This window comes from Struthio camelus, chromosome 20 (genome assembly GCF_040807025.1).
Source record: "Struthio camelus isolate bStrCam1 chromosome 20, bStrCam1.hap1, whole genome shotgun sequence".
NCBI lineage: Eukaryota > Metazoa > Chordata > Aves > Struthioniformes > Struthionidae > Struthio > Struthio camelus.
Genome location: NC_090961.1, coordinates 8,018,562 through 8,040,563, shown reverse-complemented (window position 1 = coordinate 8,040,563; position 22,002 = coordinate 8,018,562). Strand labels below are relative to the sequence as shown.

The 22,002-nt window shown below is 44.9% G+C and overlaps 2 protein-coding genes across 2 annotated transcripts in view; both read right to left on the bottom strand.

Annotated features, from left to right (window-relative positions):
- MEGF9 (multiple EGF like domains 9) overlaps window positions 1-7,905 on the bottom strand; it is a 97,264-nt gene extending 89,359 nt beyond the window's left edge. Inside the window, exon 1 of the mRNA XM_068915355.1 lies at window positions 7,806-7,905. Coding sequence (XP_068771456.1) covers window positions 7,806-7,905 — 100 coding nt within the window. The remainder of the gene's footprint in view (window positions 1-7,805) is intronic.
- CDK5RAP2 (CDK5 regulatory subunit associated protein 2) overlaps window positions 1-22,002 on the bottom strand; it is a 212,462-nt gene that overhangs the window by 175,904 nt on the left and 14,556 nt on the right. The gene's annotated exons all lie outside the window — the stretch shown is intronic.

Genomic DNA, 22,002 nt, shown 5'->3' with positions numbered 1-22,002 from the left:
ACTGAGCCGTTTTGCCTGCCGTGCCCTGCCGAATAGCCATGGGGGGGTCTGGCTGCATGTGAAGAGGTAGCACACAGTGCTGCATAGCGCGTAGCAGTAGCGCATAGCACCCTGGCCTGCCTAGAGCCTGCCTTGCCCAAATCGTGTTGCAGCGAGGGAAGCTGCAATTAGATCTTCAGGAAAAGTCTGTCATGTGAAGGGAGGTGGAATAGGGCCCTGGGGCAGCAGTGGAGTCCCCTAGCCTGTTTGATATAGCATTAAGCCAGGGGTCTTGCCGTTGGAGTGGCATCTGCAGTTTTACAACACTGTCCTCTGCCCCTTCGAGGGCAGGGTACAAAACACACTTACTTACTGCAGCAGAAAGTCTCACTGAACTTGAGACTCAAGAAATAAATCCCAGTTTGGAGGCACAAAATACACAGTAGGGAGCATCTCCATTGGCAATCTTGGTGGAAATGACCCTATGGAATCAGCCAAAGGTTAAAACCCCTCTCTCATAGAGGGAGGATTGCTCTAGAAATAGATGGAGTAAGCTGAAAATGCCTTAAAAGTGGTTGAAGATGGACAGAGTTGGAGGGTGTTGGAGAGCGCTCAGCCCCCTTGAGCAAGGGGTGAAGGTTGTGGCAAAGACATCAAGGAGCCACATGTACCTCACCCCCTTGCTGCAGGGAAGGAGGTGACTTAGGCTCCACAGCCCTGGGACACACTGGGCTGCACTGCTGTGCCAGGGCTGCCAAAGACACTGTCCAAGCAAGCGCTTACTTAAACAGTAGCCGGAACAAAATTAGAAGGGAGACACTCTTAAATTGAAAATACGTAATGTCAGTAAAAGCAAACTGAGATGAGTTAGAAGAACTGACTCAGGCCGGTGAAGGCCAGTCCTGAAATAGATCTCGAACAGGGCTTGTTGAAAATTCTTCCATCAGAACAGTTTCCTGATGGGGAATTTGGCATTTCTACTCAAAGAAATCTTTCAAGAAAAGCATCTGCTTCTGTGGAAAGTTTCATCTTTTTGGGTTGGAAAAACGGAGCATGTGAAAACTGAAATTTTTCAGTCCAGCGATGCGTCATGCCAGTTTTCAGGCAGACTCCACCTCTGCTCTGTGCTTTGCTGTCTCATTCCTGTGGTCCCCCACTCCTCTTTACAGGAGGGGAAAACCTCCAAATTATTAAATATATCATTCTCCTCCTTCTCCCCTCTTTTTTTCTTTCTCTTAACTCTTTCATGCCTACCTTTTAAAAGCTCTGCACACCCTTCTCTACCATTTTGTGGGGATGACTGCAAAGTCAGCTCTTGGGGCATCACGTGTGACAGGTTCTCTCAGGTACTGAAAGCATCCATCATCCCCACACCCTGTCCCTTCTGACATGCACATCTGGGAAACCCATCTGTGTTCCATGCTCTTTCATGCATCCTGGGAGGCAGCTGGGACTGGGCTAACACGAAAGGAAACTCATTTTACTGGGCTTCTTTTATTTAATGTTTTTGCAGCAGATGATTTATCATCCAGGTGTTTGACTGTATCTTCTTTGTCCCTCAGTTGGGAGTGCCCAGTTGGGTCCCTGGGCACCCAGCTCTCAATGGAAATCAAACATATCCTCTGCAAGCCTCTTACTCCAAAGTTTCTCACTGCAGGAAAGAGGATATAGAGGTGGTGGGAACATCTGCCCAGTCTTCTCCTCTTTGCAAAACCCTTCTGCTAAACCAGGCATTCTCACAACAGGAAAAAATGAGATTTGAAACAAAACTGAACTATGTTTGTCTTGAATGAACAAGTGAGGCAGGTGTTGAACACCTGGGAACTGTCCATTCTGGGGATGCCTTGTGTGAGCTGCACCAGGGCCATGCCACATCTATTGGGAGGGGAGGAAATCACTGCATGTCCTCAGCAGCTCCACACAGCTCCGTTCTGCAGGAGGGCAGGCTGGTAGACATCCCTTAGACTGGCGTTGCTGGTCCTGTGCTCTCCTGGGAAAAGGAGGAGCATGTGCAGGGCAGTGGCAGCTGTAGCATGCTGGCCTGTTTTTGTCTCTGTCACGGACGAATTTGGACCCCTAACTCCTGGGTATCTAGTGGAGAAATTGCCTCCCCAGGCCCATGCAACAAGGACAGAGTTGGTACTAGAACCTGTGTTTGTTGACTCAGGATGTGTAGCCCTTAAAGCAAACATTGTGGAGTTTAACTGGACCTTACTGTGCCCTTGTTCCTCAGAAGGTAGGGAGATGTATTCTACAAAATACTTCCCCCACCCCTTTCTTCAGTAAGGCAGCACTTTGGTGTGGGAGGGAGCAGTATTACGTGGGTAAGAGACCAGGGTGAGATCCGAGATCAGGTGCTGAGGAAGATTCAGAAGAGGGCTATGTGTTAGGATTAATATTACTTCCAGTTACAGTAACTAGGACAAACATGATAAAAAGGAAGGAGATGGCTGTGCACATATTGGAGATGCAAATAAACAGTTCAAAGCACACAAATAGTCTAAAACAGTTAACTGTGCAACTGCCCTTTGTAGCAGGCCTTGAGCAACTCTTGAGAGCACAGGCTACTCCTGGAAGCAAGCTGTTGAATTCCAGTAGTGCACCAATGTTTGCTGTGTTTGGCAATTCCTGTATTTCCAAAACTATCGTCTACTGTTATGTTGGAACAGAAATACCATAGGGCATGTTTTGAGGCTTTTTTTTTCCTTCCCCATCTCATTCTCCTTCTGATGGCATTTCTGCTTCTGTGTTCAATTGGACCCAGGAAGAAGCAGCAGTTTTTAAAGCATTTGAGGCTCAGGCAATAGTTTGAGTGTCACAGATGTGTTGCTGTAAAGTGTGTGCAGGGTTGGATTGGGTTGCTTTCCTCCAGCACTTCTCCCTGTCTGTGCCTAAGACCAAACTCTGTAAAAGGGAGGTGCACCTCACCTTGGAGGAGACCTTCAGGGATGTTAGTGGTTTTGAGTTCTCCTTCCAGTTCTCTCTGTTGCTTCTGCCTGTCGTCTTTCCCGCCTCTTCGTCAATGTGGATAGATGATGCTCATCTGATGTGTTGTGAGACATGCTTGACACTCTGCCACGTTTTGAGGTCCTTGGACAGAAGGACTTGAAGAAATATTGAAAAGTAGAAATCTTCTGGTAGGAAGCTAGTTATAATAAGGGATAACCCAAGCTTGAAGTACTTACCAGATACAGATGTTCTTCCCTCCATTTTTAAGCGTTATGTCTTCAACCTACAGAAGGCTTGAAAAGCTGCTTGCAAATATAGATACTTATATTCACCCCTAAGTGCCCAGACTTGAAAATAGCGGGGTGGGGGAAAACTCTTTGAATTCTGTGTTTTCCTAAGAATATGTCTGTGCTCAAGTGGCTGAGGCTTTCTGCTGTCAGTAGAGGGAGCTTCGCATGTCCTGTCACCTAGAAAACTGCTGGTGATAGAATGCCTTCAATTCTTAGCAGCCCTGTCCATGCAAAAAAAATTCATAGGAAGGGATTTCTGTGCGTGTATGTGGCTGTTTGAGGCTCAGGCATTGTCATGAGACGGTCTAGCTGCTGATATGAGTGAGGGGCTGATCTGAAAACCTGCCTGGACCCTGGGAGGAACATATTTTTCCCCAGGTGAGCCTTATGAAAGGACTTCTCAGTCCATTTAAGAAAACAAAAAAGTGTTAGGAGCAGAAGCCTGGCCAGAGCTTGGGGTCCTGGTGTAGAGACTGGAGGGAACAGAAAAGCCTCAGTGGAGAGCGTTTTTTAAAAAAACAACCCACGCACAGGCCAGGCTTGTGTTTCTGTACTAGCACGGGGTCTATTTACCAACCTTCCTCAGTGGTAGAAAAGCAAGAGGGACATTTTAAAGAGAAAATAGGAAAGGGCACTCTGTCCCAAGAGCTCATGTGTCCTGTTTTCTGGTTGTCTTGGGCTCTAGAAGCGCCTGCTGTAAAGCACTGTAAAAACAAACAGGCAGCACTGCAGGCTGTATTGTTTAACATCGAGGCTCGGGTGACGGCTGCAGAGTCTGCTCTGCAATTTGGAGCTGGAGCTGGCTGCGTGGCAGGAGCTGTGGTGACGGTGGGGAGCCCGTTCCTCCTTTTCCAGCTCGGGATGCTCTGCACCCCGCAGTGAGCTCTCAGCCTGGCCCCGGGGGTTTCTTTTCCCGCGTCTGGGCCTGCTGTGTTTATATTCTTACAAAGCCATTCCATCATCTTTACCTGCCAAATTCCCCAGGAGCTCTTGGGAATACATGCACTACTGGCAGAAGCGGTTGTTCTTTTCTGAGTGGCCAAAGCATCCTCTAACACCTGGGCACTGGCAATTCTTCCTCTGCTGCCTGGATTTTTGAGAAATGTAACTAAGACGGAACGTACCAGCTTAACAAACTGATAATATCCTGGCTGACTTTATCTACGTCTGCTTCCTGCAGCCTTTGAGTACTGGTTCCCTCCCAAGCAAGGCAATCCTGAGGTTCAGCTCCAGTGTGCTGGGTGCTGTGCAAGCTTGGATAAGCTTCCCTTGACAGTCTGCAGCATACAAAGGGCTGATGAGAGGAGGATTCAGTGCATTTGTATGTAGTGGTTGTGTTAAAAGCACTTGCTGCTTGTATGTGCCTGTCAGCCCAGCTGTCACATATAGTTGGCTTTTATTTTTTTGTGTATCTCCTGGCAACAGCAGCCCTTCCCAGGCTGCTGAGAGCTGGATGTAAGAAGGCTGCTCTGAGCACAGCAGGTACGGGGAAATGATGGCACAAACTGAAATAATGGAATAGCTCGGGGAGCCCTGGCATCCCACTGGAAACATTCCCCTCTGCTGGGCACTGGCAGGTGCCATCTGCGTTAAAGCCAGGTGGCTTTTGGCACACCGGCAGGAACGGGTGGTGAATGCTTGAAGCAAAGCATTAGTGATATAAGACTGTGGCAAAAAAATCCAGTGCTGGCTGTCTTTGGTGCACGTGAGCTCTCCGTGCCAGCAAGGCCTTTGGCTGGGTGGAAGCTCACACGTGGGCTGTAGGCAGCTGGGGAGCATTCCTGGAAGGTAGCGAGCCTTGGGCCCCTGAGCCCAAAAGTCCAACTGATACTTAGCACAACCAGCGCAGGCATCCTATAGTCGCATCCATGGGTTTGTCCATTAGTGAGGGAAACAATCGCAAGAAACCTGCCGTGCAGGTAATCTAGCCCCTCCACTGCTAGGGGAAAAAATTCTACCCACACTGGAAAACAGATTTTTACACCGATGAAAACTTTGAAATTCCAGAAATAAGATTTTCTGGGGCCTAGAGTGAGGCTGGTCATCCTGCCACCAGTGGCAGCCAGGGAAGAGCATTCAACATAACGAGTTTAGGCTTGGAATTAACTGATTTGATTACAGTATTCTTATGCATCCCAGGTAAATTTAAAAAAAAAAAAAAAGCAGTGACGTGTGGGGAATAGGTGAGATGCTGTATATTGCAGGTGGGGCATATCTCAAATGCTAGAAGTATAGATCCCATTGGCGTGGCCCCACTAGCCCTGGAGGGAGCCAATGTTCGGGGCCAGCAAGTAACCTACAGGGGCCAAATGGAATGGTGCAGGCAGCTTGGCCAGGTAGGTATCATTGATGAGATCTGCTGATTTAAAAGATGGTCCAGAATTATGGTATTTGGGAGCTGGTGCTTAGGAAAACCCATTAAAACTGACTACAGCTACTGGGTCAGCTAACTGGTTTGGGTTTTTTCTTTGGGGGGTTTGCGTAAGTCTTGGGCTATTGTAAGTCATGAGTCTTCTAGAAGTTCTGAGTGCCTGTAAAGGACTACTAATTTTTTTTCCCCCTCTCCTATTACCCCAAATACCAGAGCATCTAAAGTTGCAGACCATTTGAAAGTCAGAGCAAGACTTCCTTGAAATAATCCTAGTAACCTTTTGAGGTGTCATTGTTGTCTAGTCTGGATATCCTAGATGTTGCTAGTTTCATCTGACTGCATTTTTCTATTTGCAAATAGAATAATCTAATGACCTAATTTCTGGAGGAGGCCTGTTATTTATTAACCATGATGTAAATTCTACCAGCATCAGAATAAAGAACACTGGGCTTTTGAATTTCTGTTGTTTTTAGAGATCCAAATCTCTAGGGCGATTAATCATTTTTCTGACATATTGAAGTCAGTCATGTGTTACAGCAACAAAACTTCATATGGGCAGTTTATGATGCAACATTAACTTGTCAGCAAGAAGGACAATTCATGACTGTCTATGAGTAGCAAGTGGCAGACGTTTAGACAACTGTCCCATAGTTTTGTGAACATCAGCAAATTTTGTTGGCAATGTCTTTGTAGGCAGAGCATAATATACACTTTTGTTCATATATATTAAAACAAAAAAATTAAAAAATCAAATATAATCTCTTGCCAGGAGTTTTCACTTATTTTTCCATAATGAGGGCTGGAGGGTCTGTAAAAGCTGGTCTCATAAAAAGAAATTGCATCAGATGAATTTTTCCTTTACAAGGGAGATGGAAGAAATTTGAATTTCTTTGGACACATAAGTCTTCCTAAGCTGTAGTTTATCAACTGTGTTACTGCAACGCAGAGTACCCTCACTTAAGTACAGGGACCATGTTATTTAAGAAGCTGAACAAAGCAATGGTCCTTGCCTGCAGTCAAAGAGTACATCTAGGCTGCGATAATGATATAGGCAACCTGAGCAGGGGAGTACAAAGGAGCAAACTGGTTTTTTGAAGCAACAGCCTTGGCACACCAGCAGCCTGGCTGTTTTCAGGGGTTTTGAGGAGCTGCAGGAAAGAGGTGCAAAAGTTTTCAGAGAAGAGGGATACACTTTGCTGATATTTATGGTGGAGGCTCTGGAGGGACCTTGAAAGCGCAGGCAAGTAGCTTCTCTTTGGTGCAGCAGAGAAGGGAAAGCCAATAGATAAATGCAAGAGGAAGGATGATGTGGTGAACAACAAACAAATTAGCAAACATCTTTACAGTACTGTTCTGAGCAGATGCATGCTGAGGCAAGATTGTTTGCCAAGGCCAGAGAAAAGGCTGTTGCAATAATCGGGCTATGACCTACTGTGTGGATCAGAATGGGGATTTTGGCAGGACGGAGGGAAGCAAGAGGCCATGTTGCAGGAGTGGTAAATCATGTGCAGTTATTGCACTTGGATCTAGTCTGGAAGCAAGCTGGGTCAAAGCCACGTCCAGGTTATAGTGCTGAGAGGGCAGCGACTTGCAGAATTCAGAGACAGTGGGGAGGCTTTCTGGGGAGAGGGTGGAGGAAATAGATTCAGGAGAATCTTAACTAAAATAAGGCTGGATTGAAGACTAGATATATACCAGAGGACAAAGGTGAGAAATCAGTGGCAATGAAGTAGCCTAATATAGCTTGAAGTGTTCCACAGGTCAAGAAGATACTAAGGAGTAAATGTTTTATCTTTAGTTGCATATAGATGACTTTTAATCATCAGGGATGCACTCTGTGAAGTGAGTAGGGCTCTTTAGGGGTGATTATGAACTCCTTCTGTTCAGAAGTGGCTTTGGACTGAGCCTTATTATAGGAATAAAATGAACTAGAGCATGTGTGGGGGTAATGCTGGCCTCCACCCAGGCGCACATAGACCAGGCTGAAAGTGTCTGGCCCTGCAGCGCTCTCTCTCCATCCATCAACAGGGGATTTGGTGCGCAGTGGAAAAAGCAATGCTGCAGAAAGGCATTGAGAGTGGGTAGCAGGCTTTTCAAAACACAGCTGGAAAAGAAAGCATAAATGTGGGGATGGGAGGATATGCAATGCAGATGCACGCTCAGTGTCACGTGCCCACCATGATACCACAGATGGTTTTTCCAGTACTCCGGCGTACCTCTGTGGCCTGCAATGCACGAGGAGGCCACGATCTGCAAGATTGTTTCTGCATCAATGGCTGCAGTTTGTAGGCGATACATGGGCTGTATGTACGGCATGTCCTGACTGCTCCTCCCCAACCACAGAGCACGCCCTTTCTCCCGCTCATGGGCGCTGACCTGATCCTTCCAATGGGGAGGAAAGAGACTTAAACTACTTAGAGTTAAGCTGGAGAAAAGGCTTCCATAGTGCCAGCTTCTGATGGAAAGCACTGTTAGGTACCATTTGGGGAAGGGAACATATGGCCTCCAGTGTCCTCGCATACAGAGGGTTGCTGTCAGCCTCCCAGAACATAGTTATTCTTGTCCTGTTTGCCTCAGATGGGTTAATTGTTGTAATGTGTTGAAGGCTGACTTGCGAAGGGTGCAACCGCAAATAATCCCAATGCAAAGGAAACATGGGAAGGAAAATAAGAGGTCAGCTCAGGGGAGTTGGGAGCTATTCAGTGCCCTGAGACTTGAAAAGAGAAGGCATAAAAAGTAAAAGCTAGATCAAACAAGTAGGCACAACTCCAAAAAATTAGTAGAAGGGCAAAATCATCATGAACGAGATTTAAGACCAAACAGGGAGCTAGTCTGTGCCTAGGGGAGAGGGAAGCAAAGCTAATGAATAAAAGACACTAAAATGCTTAATGACTTCAGTATGTCCATCTTACCTACGTGACTGCAGTTTGCTATTTTAGTTAATGCTCTACAGGCATTGACGACTGTGTGGGCTCACACTAAGAGATACTTCGGTAAATGACTGGGATAAAATTCACCTTAAAGTACCCAGGATAGTGCCAAAGCAGTCTTTAAGCACCAGCTTGTTCTTGGCTTCCTCCAAGGGCTCTCAGGGATGAGTGAGGCTGCAGAAAACTGAAAGGGCAAACCTAGTACTTAGCTTTGAAAAGTGGAGAAAAGAAGAGACTAGGAACTATGGAGCAGACTAGCTTACCTCCAGTTTCTGGAATAAATGAATTGTGACTGCTTAGGAGACGACAAGGCCTCGCAGAAACAAAACCTGTTACATTAGCTCAGTTTCCTCTGATGATATGGTGACAGGGCTTGTGAATGAGGAGGAACAATAAAAGTTAATGTGTTTGTTAAGGTTGTTGATCTTAACAACCTTTTTGTTGTTTTTGTTGTTGTTGTTTTACTGCTAAGGTTTTTGATATTTTAGCACTTCACATCCTCACTGACAAGCTAGAGAAGGATGGCGTAGATGATAATGCAACAAGGTATGTATCATTTTTTCTAAATTGCTAATTACATTTAGAGAATATTGTCACACTGGAGGATGTGTCAAGAATGGTTCAGTGGCGCTTTCTTCTGGTTGTTCAACCGCTTCATGTTTGCATTAATGAACTGGATGGTAGGATAGGACATGGTCTTATAAATTTTGCAGGTAATGGCAAGATGGAAATGTCTCGGGCATGCTGGAAGATGAGATTCTCTCAAGATCTAGAGGAATAACAAATCTTGTGCGATTCATTTAAAAACAAGAGTTAAGAATGTATGTGGGAACAGTCAACAGGCTGTGATCTTTGCAGAAAACAATCCCACGTTTCTGTGAATCACAAAGTGACCATAAGTCAAAAACACCATACTATTGCAAAAAGGGGACAGGGTAGATTAAGCATCAGTGAGGCATGTGCAGCAGAGCACTGCTTCTGTGATGTGCCCTTCCACTCTACCTGCCTGGGCAGTGCTCTGTGAAGTGCCAACCCAAATTTGAACTCATGCTGAAGGAAAATGGGGGCAAACTGTGGGACAATCCTGAGGCAAACATAGAGAATGACTAGAGGTGTTGGCTCTGCCAGGAGGTCCCCAGAAACCAAGAAATGGGAGGGGATAAACGTAGATGTGTCACGTTCAAAATTGTGAAGACTTCATGGAGCTCCTTGGATAGGTAGGTGGGTTAGGAGTACATGGTGTTGTGCTGCTTCGTGGGGATGCTGGGTCAAGATAGTCCCAGCTAAAGTCTGGCAGCTGGGACTCTCTCTGCTTCTGCTTGCTGCAGTGCTTGGCTAGGGAGGTGGCAGTGCCTTTACCCGCTTTTGCTCCAGCGGACTGCTGGCAATGCCTAGGAGGTAATTCCCTGCACCCGCTGCTTGTGAACTTCTCCAGATCCTTCCAGGTCATGATGAAGTGGCTCTGTGCTTCTCTTTTTCCAAGAGATGGAATAACTTGCAATAGATATGCGTGCCTTGAGAGACAAGTTAATCTGCATAATGTCAGTGGTTGTCTTGCGGTATTAACAGTACAAAACCAGATTCCAGTGCAAGTGTAATCTAGGGAAGCAAACCAGCTGACTTAATATTAGGGCTTCCAAATCTAAATCTAGAGGCCACTTTGACTGAGGGAGGGGAGGGGATGGGATTCAATTTTAGTGCAAAATTTATCAATTTGAGCTCATCTTTTCTCAAGTCCAGTAAACAGATATGGGCTGAGGTGTTTGTTCTGAGTTATGAAAAACACAGGTGGTTTTCAGGAGAGCCTCATCAACAGTAAAATTCCCATTTCATTTGTAGCTGTGAAGCTTTCCAAATATTCCCTTCTCCTTATTTAACCCTGCAGTGTTTCTCTGTTTCAGTAATACAAATCTTGGTTCAAAGCAGCACATACAATATGCTTAAATATGTGTAATAACTGTTATATAAGACTACTCATCCAGAGGTTAGTACGATGTGTGTGTGTTGTTTCCAGGTAGAGATCTGTTATGAGCCTTTTAGGGCAGGGAAGAGATAAAAATTTGGCTTCAGAGAGCTCCTTCTCTGAGACAGCCTCATAGCTTCATGGGTTTTCCTGGGAAACATCACTTTTCACTTCTGCTAGGAGAAAAAGTAGTCCTCCATTTTAAAAAGAAAAAAAAAAAAAACACCTCTATAGCTGATTGCTTTGGTAGAGCTTGGGATGGAGGCCCACTGAAGTTTTGCCAATGTCAGGTTACCTCCATAAAGATTTATGGCATTGAGGAAATATCTTCACATAGGAGGAAATATTGCTGTTTATTTTCACGTCTGTTTGACCATATGAGTAGAGATGCCATTCCTGCTTTGCAGAGTCTCATTGAAGGCCCTCTTACAGCCTGCTTTGCAATGATGTAGCTTCTCACGTTGTTGCAAGTGTCTTGTGGTGTCTGAGTTTTCTTCTGAAGGCCAGAGCTCCTGAAACCTTGTGCATTTATCTAAGATCACAACATTAGCTTACTCGGGGTGCAGGCTGGCTGCTGCTCAGCAACTAGCTGCAAAATGCAGACCGTGTCTTATGTAGTAGAATGCTGTGCACAACAGTGAGTGTCATGTGCATCTTCTGAAATGTCTCTTTGCATAGTGTTCCAGAGGAGCTGGTAAATGCTAAGCAAACCCCTCAAAGTCCCCATGAAGCCTGGGCTTTACAGAGCCAGGGCAAACCAGGTTAAGCACAGGGTATTTATATTTTAACACAGATGAACTATTTCAGCCTTTGGTAGTGCTCCAGGCAGATGCCAACTATACAGAAACAGAAGCGCTTGCTTATTTTTGCCTTCCTCCTGCGTCCTGTGCCTCAAATTCCATTGCACTGATGGTACAGCCAGAGGTGCCCTGGCCTCTTTCCAGCCAAGAGAGCAATACAATATATCTTCCTGTCTATGTATTTATCATACCTGCACATCTTCTCTCAGCTCCTCCACTGCCTATTCTGAAGTGCACAGACATTGACACCCTGCCACTTCTGCATTCTGGGGTCGTCTTTTTCATCGTCAAATGTACACTGAAGGGAGGGAGTCTGCACCAAAAGCCTGGATTCCTTGTTGCTCCTGGTTGGTATCCAGAAGGCCTCAACAAGCTATCTTGCTGTGTGCCAGCCAGCTGACAGAAGACCTCCTGTCAGCCTGCTTGATTCCACAGGGAGAGTTTATTCAGCAAATTCCACAAAATGCCTGTAAAAAGCAATTAAACAAGATGCCCAGAAATGTATGGGTTTTTTAATGCATTGCACTTTACCATGCAGCAGTTGATGTTGATTGCACAGCAGTCCTTGCTGGTTTTGTCTGAAAGCTTCCTCCCATCTCCTGCCTCTGCCTGAGTATGTGACTGTTCCCTGCGAGAGTCCAACTGGCTATTCTAGAGGGGATCACACTGGATCTAGTTTACTCACATTTTTTCCCTTCTTTGCTGCTCTTTTGACAGAAAGTTTCTAGGCTTGAGCAGGAGGATGCTCTATACTTCAGAGAGTTGGTCTCTACTTTTTAAAGCCTAGTTATTTCATGATGACCTATTGCCTTTCCATGACTGACTAATGGCAAGCCAAAGCGATGAAGCCACTTCAGAAGAGAAACCATTTGCAAGTGACAATTGTTTCAAGTTCAAACCATTCCCTTGCATGTGAATACTTTCCTGGTAGCTGTCTTTTCTTGAACCTGCCTTTTTAATTTTTTGTCTCTAATGGATGCTGTTGGAGCATTCCTTGGCTGCAGCACACAAATCTCACAAAATCCCTTGATCCCCCTGTCTAGTTTCAGACTTGTTTATGGAACAGAGTCTGTGTAGGTATTAGTGGCTGAATTAGCAATGGAGGAGCAGAAATGTATCACAATGTCAGAATGGATTTTCAGCAGTATTTGGCATGGGTCAGAAAAATCATGTCCTCATGATTGCTCAGAGGACATTCCAGCCCTGGTCGCTCCAGAGGCAGAGCTGGGCTGAGCTGGCTAGCCTTATATATGAAAGGCAAAATTTTAGGTATGGCGGAGGTGGACCTGGTGGTGCACACATTTGTTCAGTATGTTGGCTTCTGTCTTCTGACAAGATAATACTAGAAGTTTCTCCTAGTCTTGTGGTCTGTCCCCTCTGTGTATGTGAAGCCAGTGAGGAAGTGCAGTAATAATCAGCGTATTAACATCAGAGCTGTTATCCTTTTATCTAATCCAGACTTTTCAATCTCCCTCTGTCTAATGGAACAACATGTGACCAAGTGTAGCCAGTGCCTTGTGAGAGAGATGATGTGCTTGGGAACAAGTGAGTTTCTGCATCATCTGCCATGGGTTGTTGACAGTGTTGCTGAAGCATCCTGCTGATGGATCCTGTGCTTTAGTATCCAGACCATGGTACAGCTCCATGCTATGTTCCGATCTGCCAGTAAAGTTACTGGGAGACAAGCTATTGCAAGGGGTGTGGGGAACCTCTTCTGATGTGGTGACATTCATCATGTGCATCCAAAACTCTGCAGTGCTCTCTTGGGGTAGGATAAAATGGTGGTGATCTCTGGAGTGTTATTGGGTCTGTCCCACTGCCCAGTGTTAACAGGACTTGGGAGGCCTGTTTGGTTCCTCTGACTCCTCTCTCCCAATCCAGCAGAGAGGTCTGAAACGCTCTACCTTGAGCAGAAGAAAGACTCTACATCTATTTATTTTCCGATCAGACTTAACGGCAGCTCTCTGCCACTGTGATTCTGCTTTAATTATGCTGCATCTTGAGGCCATATGTTAATTCTTGAGTTTGTGTTGCTCAAGAGAAGAGCCGTGCGTTTTCCCATAGGTTCTCCCTTCATTAACGTGTTGTCAACCCGTAACAGAGCATTCTCTGGTATTAGAGCAACCCTGAGACCAAGGCAAAACTCCTCACAGATGCTAGCAGGCCTGAGCCAAGAGCCAGAAGAGTCTGTAGCCTCCTTCCTGTTGAGCAAGTCTGAGATTAGAAATAATAATTTACCTCCTTTCCCCTCCTTCTCTTTCTTCCTTGTTTAGAAAAATGTTGTTACTTTGGGTAGCGAAAGAAGTTCCTGCCCATATCACTCCTCTGTATGTGGTGCTTTCATGAGGCCATAACTCTGGTTCATTTTGACCCGGTGTATTTTGGGTTTCCAGGTCAGAAGCTAGAAGATATTACCACTGAAGGCCCCTGCTGCAGAGGGCTTTGTCAGCTACAACAGAAGGATGGCTTAGGTGTCTTCTACCCCCCTGCACCCCAACCTTCTTTTGCACAAATTCTCTTTTCTTCCAAATTGAAAGAGCTGCCGGACGGGTGCTGTGGGAATTACCTGGTTATGGGCATGATCTTGGTGATATTTTGAGCCGGGGCATGTGAGGGCTGGATGGGGTGGTGCTGGGGCGCATGCCGTTTGCCTGGGAGATGTATTGGGCCTGTGTAACTTTGCAAGGACCTTGCCATGTTACACAGCAGCTTTGTGGCTGAGCAAAAATAAATGAGTGACTTATCCCACTGCCAAGGACCGTCAGTGGGAGGTCAGTGTTTGATATTTCCACACCCAAAAAAGCAGCCCCAAGCTAGAATTACAGTACAAAATACCCATTCAGACCTCTCCAGCCTTCTGTTTTCATTGACTTCCATCCCCTGCTTGTACACACAGAGTCCCTTCCTTTCCAAAAGAAAACAGTATTGCTGATAAGGGACACTTATCTCAGCAAGTCATTACAGAACAAGTGAGCTTTTGTGTCTGCATCTGATTTCTGTCACAATGTTAACAAACTCCTAGTATGGAAGCTTTATTTCCACTGTAAAGATGGCCCATAGGGCACTGTGAGGTGCATTATATGTCTTATAAATAATTCCCACAGATGTTTCTTCCTTCCTTTTTTAAAAAAAAGAGAGAAATTTCAGCCTTCCATTTGTTCTTTCAAGTACTTTTTAAACAATGGTCTTTGACTATGCTGCCCATGGATATTTACCTTCCAGTACTCTCTGCTGAGATATTACTGGCCTTTGTTCTTTGCAAAGGATTAGCTAGGACTAGAGTTTTCTCTCTCATCGCAATGGGTTCCCATTAAAAAATGAACGCTTGTCCCCAGCTGCAGTAGTTCAAGTTGAGTGAGTTGCCCTACTGCAAGTGTAGAGGCCCAGCAAGTGCCACTGTTACGGTAAATATTGTGGTACTGTGATAAAGGGCTCTTCGTGATGAAATCTCTGCCCTAAAAAGGCTTTCTAACCTAAGTGAAGTGCTCAACACCTTCCAAGGTTAGTCCCTAACATAAAGGACTTCATGGAAGAACGAGGTTTTTTCAGGGTAACTACCAGCCTATGTTAATCTTTGGTCAAGGAGGTGTAAGGCTGGGTGCAGCTTTCCTATGGAGTTGGGGTAAGGGCAAGATGAGATGAGAGTGCTCATCTGCCCCTGTTGCTCACTGCCTTGCAAGGCTGGGCAGAGGTGGACCGCAGTTCTCTTGCACTTCTTCCCCGAGTAACTCTTCCCCTGCCGCACGGTGCGAAACCAGAGCAAGTTTGAGCTGAACTACAAGTTGATTGAAGCACTGGAATAAGAGGGTGGGAGGCAGCGCTCTCAGCATGCTGTTGAAACAGCTACTCTGTCGCATCTCCCTCTTGCAGCCAAAATCTGATGCAATTCTAATTTTGATTATGTATGCAAAATAAACTGAAATAGGCTGTAACTATCCTTGACTAAAAGCAAACTCAATAAACTAAAAGCAAAAGCTGGTTGGAAAACGTCCTCCTCCCAAAGGGATTTGGGGGGAGGGGAGGACAGGGGCAAAAATTCCAGCCCAAAATACTCTGATTCTTCCATGTTGCTTTGTATCATGCTCTTTAACAGGCCTCCTTGCTTGCACTGAGTGTTTCTTGATGACTTCCTGTCTGAATTCGTGTGTGGGGGAGCCTGTAGCAATGGTGCATTGTGCAGGGTGCTTTGTGCCAGGGAACGCTGCCTGTCGAGGGGCAGAGGGATCAGGAATAAATGATTACAGCTTCTCACGAGATATGTTATGCTTTGGGTTTTGTTCAGAAATTTTTGATGTTCCTTTGGAAGAAAAGGTCACAGAACTCTCAAATTTGATCAGAAATCTAATTTTCCACTGAAAAAGTTCAAATGGATTTTCTTCTCTATCTTTTTTTGCTTGCTACCTTTAATTAAAACAGACCAGTTTAAAACAAACTACTGTTTAAAGAAGTCCTGTTGACATATCCAAAACATCCCCCATCTTTAATCCTTTTTAAATAATGATCAAGTTTGTGGCCGTCTTCAGACATCTGCCCAAATAAATGAGCTTTGCGGTATATTCAGGAGTTCAATAATTTGGACTGTTCTGGTCAAAGGAGAATTTTTAAAGCTCCGAAACATCAGTCAGTGTTCCTGGTCAAAGGAAATGAGAACACCAAGCGGTTTAGAGGTGTAGGATGCTCTGTTGCCTACTCAGGGGTCTCATCCCTGAATTTCCTGGCTCTGCCCATATAGAAATGGAGGTTTTAAACTGCTGTGTGTCTCTTGCCAGTGTGCACACCTGGTTGGCCAGCCCTGCAGGGCATTTTACGTTGAGTGTGTTTGTAAAGGTCTGAAAGACTTAACTGGCTTCCTGTTGTACCAATTGTTATTCCCACGATACACTTAAAAGCATGAATAACTTTAAATGTTTAAGTAGTCTTCAGAGGGATTACTTGCGTGTCACGGCATTTAGGTTGTAGCTTGCAGAGCTCTTCGTGAGGAGTTACGTATCTTTTGGCTTTGTGTTGCAAAAGGGAAATTGAAAGCGTGGTAGATGAGAGTCCCAAATGACCGTTTCTCTCACTGTCCGTTTCCTGTCCAGCCTGGTGCCTGTCTGTTGCCCTTTTCTGTCCACAGTCAATTGCTGCTGCTATTTTAAACTTTGCTAGATGAGTGACCCTGGCAGAAGCTGGCTTTTACAAACTGAAATATTTCGAGATGGTGGATTTGTGTTTTCCTCCGGTACACAGTTTTGTTCCCAGCTCTGCATCCCAGTTCAGTTCCAACCCCTTCCTAGGCCAGCGAGGCTCCCCTGCAACTGCAGTGGGAGCTGGACTTGGACCTTGGGTGTCATTTCTCGAGGTACCGGTTAAGTCTTCATGGGGTGACTTGGGCTCAAAGGTGGCTGTGCGCATCTGCAGCTTGCTGAATTCAGCAGAACTCTAAAAACCTATGAGACTTTTGAAACAACTCCTTTGCTAATGTTGACCGTTCTGTCAGAAGCAGCTTTAACACCCTCCTACGTACTGTACTGTGTTAGTTGTAACAATTCTTTGCTGTCACACATTATAATTGCAAAAATGGACCAAATTCTGCCAATGGCATAGGGCCTCAGCCCTAATCTCCCCGGCTGTATCCTCCCCTCTTTTTTCATCTTGGATGAATAGAAGGCTTCATCTCTTTAAACTCCAGCAGGACAACACACATGTGGACTGACTCTACCACAAACTCCTCAGTAACACTCTTGCTGTTTGGGGGAGGTAAATATGCGAATTTCAAAAGTCTTTCTGTGTGGAGAATCTGTTTGGATTTGAACAGGAAGTGGGGAGCAGGCATATAGGTAGCAATATTAATGAAGTTTTTTATAAAGACTTCATTCAAGGCTTTCAAAGAAAATATGACTCTTATGGGACCCGCAGTTTATCTGCCAAGTCCAAGAATCTGGTTGGAATTTAAAATATATATTTAAAGGGCTCCAAGATGTAGAAGATTAGAAGACAGAGCAGCCCGGGAATGGCACATGTGAAATTACTGCTGGAAGAAGAGATGGGCCCTGAGGGGGCTGAGCTCTGTAGGAGGGTGCACGAACCATCAAACCATACATCCTTCTCTTGGCTCTAGACTTGTAGGAAGAGGGGTGACTGGTACCAGTCCAATCATCACCTCAAACTTGTGCCATGTTTCAAGTGGTGAAGTACACACAAAAGTCCTCCTTCAGGTGATGGACGTTTGTGCTTTTGCAAAACCTCAAGTTTGGACCCCTTACCTTTCTCCCATGTGGGAGATGGCTATGTTAGCTCACTTGCCACCTGAAAAAGGCAGTTAAATAGTTTTGCTTTATAGCTTTTATTTCATTTAGGGACCCAAGGTTACTTGTGGGATTAGCAGGGGGGAAAAGCATGCATCGGTCAGAGAGGTGAGAACTGGTCAGAGAGGAAGAAAGGGATGTCTGGGCAGGATGCATCCAGAGGCAGCAGCTTGGCATTTGTAACAGGTCTTTTCATCCCAAATGTCTCTGCTATGTCTAAGTAACTACTCTGAGGAGCGGAGAATCGATCTGGGAAGACTTTTGCTTATTGTTGTGGGAAAATGGGTCCCCTGACAGAAGTATAGAGGTGCCCAATCATGTTATCTAGGACTAAGTGAGAGAGTTCAGTGATTTGAGAGAATCACAATTGGGGCGGGGGACTCTGTTTCTTTCTGGTCTTCCCCCCCCACCCCACCCTTGGGACACCAATCTGTTTCCTAATCTGCACTGACCTGTTTGGCCCATTGCCTGTCTCAACCTGAGCCATTCGTGCTTGGATGCCACACATCTGTAATGCTTGTGTCCCCTTGCAACGTGAACCTGTGGCTTTCTCAGAGTCTCTGTAGAAGCCCTGTTCTGCGGTTTGTCTGTGCGTTTGTGTCATACGAAAGGTGGTATATTTACTCTCTATTTTGGGACAAATTTATTAGCTTGGACAAGAAGCAAATCAGGGCAGGTCTGTGAAAGATGATTTTCAAACTTGGCTGTTTACAATAGCGGGAATATCCATGTACCACAGCTGGACATCCGGGTCTCACATGAGAGCTGTTAGATGTGCCGGTGCCAGCAGGACTGTCACTGCCCAGAAAAGCTTTCAAAGCTAATGGGCAGATGCACTAATTATGATGATTCTACTCTTATCTGGCAATAATCCCCTTCGTCTGTGCGCTACTCCAGTGCAGGCAAAGTTGTGTAGTTTGGGTCAAAGTCAAAGGGCAAGAGCACAAAAGCTGCATGTTGACATTAACGTCATTTTAAAAAAATCAGCAATGCTAATTTGGAGTGAAGACAGTCTCTGTTCCTGGGTCAAAGACCCTGAGAATGTAGCAAGGCTGTGAGTATAGATCTGTCTAGCCTCGTGCTCCTGTCCCTAGCGATAGCCAGAGTGGCTGGGGAAGAGGATAACAGCACACAGTGATGTTCTCTCCCACCACCACCACCACCCTGGTATATTTTCTCAGTTTCCAGTAATTTCAGTCTAGAAATTTCCTCAGCTGATGATAGTACCTTTGGATTTAACAACCACTGATGGATTTTTCCAATTGCTTTTTGCAATGTCCTGTAACAATGAGTTTCAGTTTGCACTGTGCTTTACTGTGGGGCTGCTTCTTACTCTGTTTGACAGCATTCATTTTGCCAGAGCTATTCCTCATTTGCAGACTCGTATTGATGCCATCAAGCTTGTTAATCTGTATACTAGATGTGACACTTCAGGTACATCAATAGCAGTTGAATGTGGTGGGAGGGATCCTGTGAATGTGGCTGCATTAAGCTCACAGTGTTTCTTTCACATGGGATCTCTATTCTACCTGTTTTGCCATGTTTTCACCTTTGCTGGGTACCAGCCAGGTGTCACTGTTGAATGCAACAGCTTTGTTGATGTGTTACTGATAATCCTCTTTTCTTCTACTAGCCTCAAATTCTCACTGTTAGCAGAACAAATCTCTATTCCCACTGCAGAGGGATTTGCAGGAAAATTCTGGTTCTTTCTAAGAGAAAGCTCTTCTGGGTTTGAGAATGACCTCTAGGCTGTATTTCCATAGGATCACGAAGCCATATTTCAGTGCAGGCAGGAATAACTACCTAGAGAACAAGATCAGACTTGCTCAAAGAATTCATTAGCCTTAAAAACAGTTAAAAAACGAAGGAGACTCCTGTTCTTCTGGGTTTGGTAAGGATGCATCAGATAGCCCAATGTGAAGTACATCTTGAGTTTCCATCCTCTCCTGACTTTCTCTACACTAAAGAGCAGTTCTTTACACTTTAGGTCAATGCAAGACCAAATATCAATGTTTACAGAACAAAAATAACCCAGGGATTTTTGCTTCAGCGTCAAATGAACGGAAAGGGTTTCCAAAAAAACATAACTTGGAAATAGATAATAAAATTAGCAAGGAGGCTGCTCTCAGGAGCAAGTCTACAGGGAGAAGTCAGGATTTTTTTTAAAGGCTAAAGTAAACTTTGTGAAAATGCCCACCCTGTTGAAGAAGTTTTTTTTTGGTGACTCTAGCGGCTGAAACACCCAAAAGAGGGTGGATATTTTGGCTTACTGGACAAACAGAGGCTAACAGGAGCAGCAAACTTGTGACTCCCTCCATGTATAAACTGGTAGTGATTCATCCAGGTTTTTATTTTAATAGCATGGCCACCAAGCCAGCTGAAATACATCTGAGGTGAGTGCCATGGAATAAAAGGATCAGCTCAGGACAGCAGAGTGGTGACCGGATGCCAACGCCCCGCGGTGGGCACAAAGACTAGAGGCTTGTCCTACCAGCACTCAGGTTGCCAGGCACAAAGGAAAGAATGGAGAACTGCTCTTGCTTTGGCAGGGAAAGAACAAAAACCAGCACTGAAGACTCCAGCCCTTTGGATTCTCACCACTCTCATACATGTTCTATTAACTTTCCATGGGCTTAAAAGCCGGAAACAACCTGGGGCCCTTTTCTCTTCTGCATCCCCAAACTCTACTAATTTTATTATTTGGCTAGGGAGAAAGGAAGTTATTTCAGCAAGAAATGGTTATTTTAAGACGATCTAGAAAAGGCAATGGCTTTTAGCCAAATTAATAACATAATGCAACTAAAATGTTGCTTTTCGTGTAACACTTCCAGTGCTAACGCAATAACAGAGAGCAGTGACTTTGTGCAGTTGCTGGTCGTTAGCCCAAGTGTAGCTGTACGCTCTGCTCAGCTGCCTTCCCTCTTTCTTCCTCTAGCAGCTCAGGATGTCAGACTGGAGTAGAGTCGTCATTTCTCCAGAGACTTTAATTCTAGCCAATGGAAAGGCAAGTGGATACATATTCGAAGGGGTAACTTGAGTTTTTGGAACTGCTGAAAAAGAGCATTTTTCCTCAGGAAAACTGAGCAAAAAATATAGCTTCCCGCACAGAAATTCATTTCTGGACTCTTATAAATGATATAAAAATGGATATTTACTCAAGTGAGCACATCTGTGCTTCTAACTTTTGTTATACAATATCCAGGATGCACAGCAGAAGGTAGTAGCTGCGTCAGGGACTATGACTGGCATACGGATGAGCTCTGACAGCTATGCTGATCCAAGTTTCAACCAAATTTTGAGGAAATCTTTTCCCGATACTGTTTTGCTAAAGTGCACAAACATTTGGGGGTAAAATATACATCGAAGGCTAGAAACTAAACCTAGATCTGTCCTGACTGTTTTGTGTGGATACAGGCTGACTTGCATATACCTAAATAAGATTTAAGCTCTAATTCCCTGCTTATTTTTTTTTTCTTTAATAAAGAAGGTGTTTATTGCTGAAGGAAATGCAGTGGGAAGAGCACAATTTTTTTTTGGCATTCTGTCTGGTCTCCACAACAGTGAGAGACTGTGAAAATACAAATAAATCTTTATTTCTGGACTAATTGCTCAAAGCCAGGAGCTTACAACAAGCTGAGAATAATTTGATGCAAAATGGAGTTCTGTCATCCTGTTTTCACGCTCCTTGTTGCTCCATACACTTCTGTTCTCTCTTTCATGTTAGTTCTTCCCTTTAATCCTGTTCAGGCTATTGAAACCTATAACTTAGTCCAAAAGCTACTGAAAGACACAAAGGTTTCTTTTGACTTGATGAACTCTAGGTATTTAAGGCCTAAACTAACATAGTTCTGCTACCCAACTCATCAGTGGGCACAAATTCAGACACAGATTCAAATGCTGGTTTGGAAGCAGTTCTGATTGTTTATAGAATACTCGGAGATCCTCAAAATTTTGTTTTCCTCCTTAACGCTACAGAAAAGTGTGTCAGAAGTTTCAGTAATTGAGGAAGAAAGTGGTTGATTTCATTTGATTTGTTTTGAGACTCTACCTCTCAGGCTGGACTTGCAGTTGGTGCAGTTGATGTCCTGCTTCCTGTTAGCGAGGGGCCTTCAGGTTGGATACCAGCCACCTTCCCTGAACCCCAGCCGCTCCATTTAACTAGTTGCACTGAAATAACATACTTTTCCCTGTCAAAACATTGTGTGATGTATTTGGCCTACCTTCTGTCTTGCCTCTAGTGTCCTAAACATGTCAAGTCAGTCCCAAGGTCTCTATGACCAAATGGGAGGCTACTTCCAAGTGCAAACTTCCTCCCAGGGAGGTAAAACTCTGGTTCCCATTACTTTCAAACTGTAAATGCAAGTTACCGAATAGCTTGTGTACGTTCAGGTTAACACTGTAAGCATAACCACAGACCTAGAGACCCCCCATAG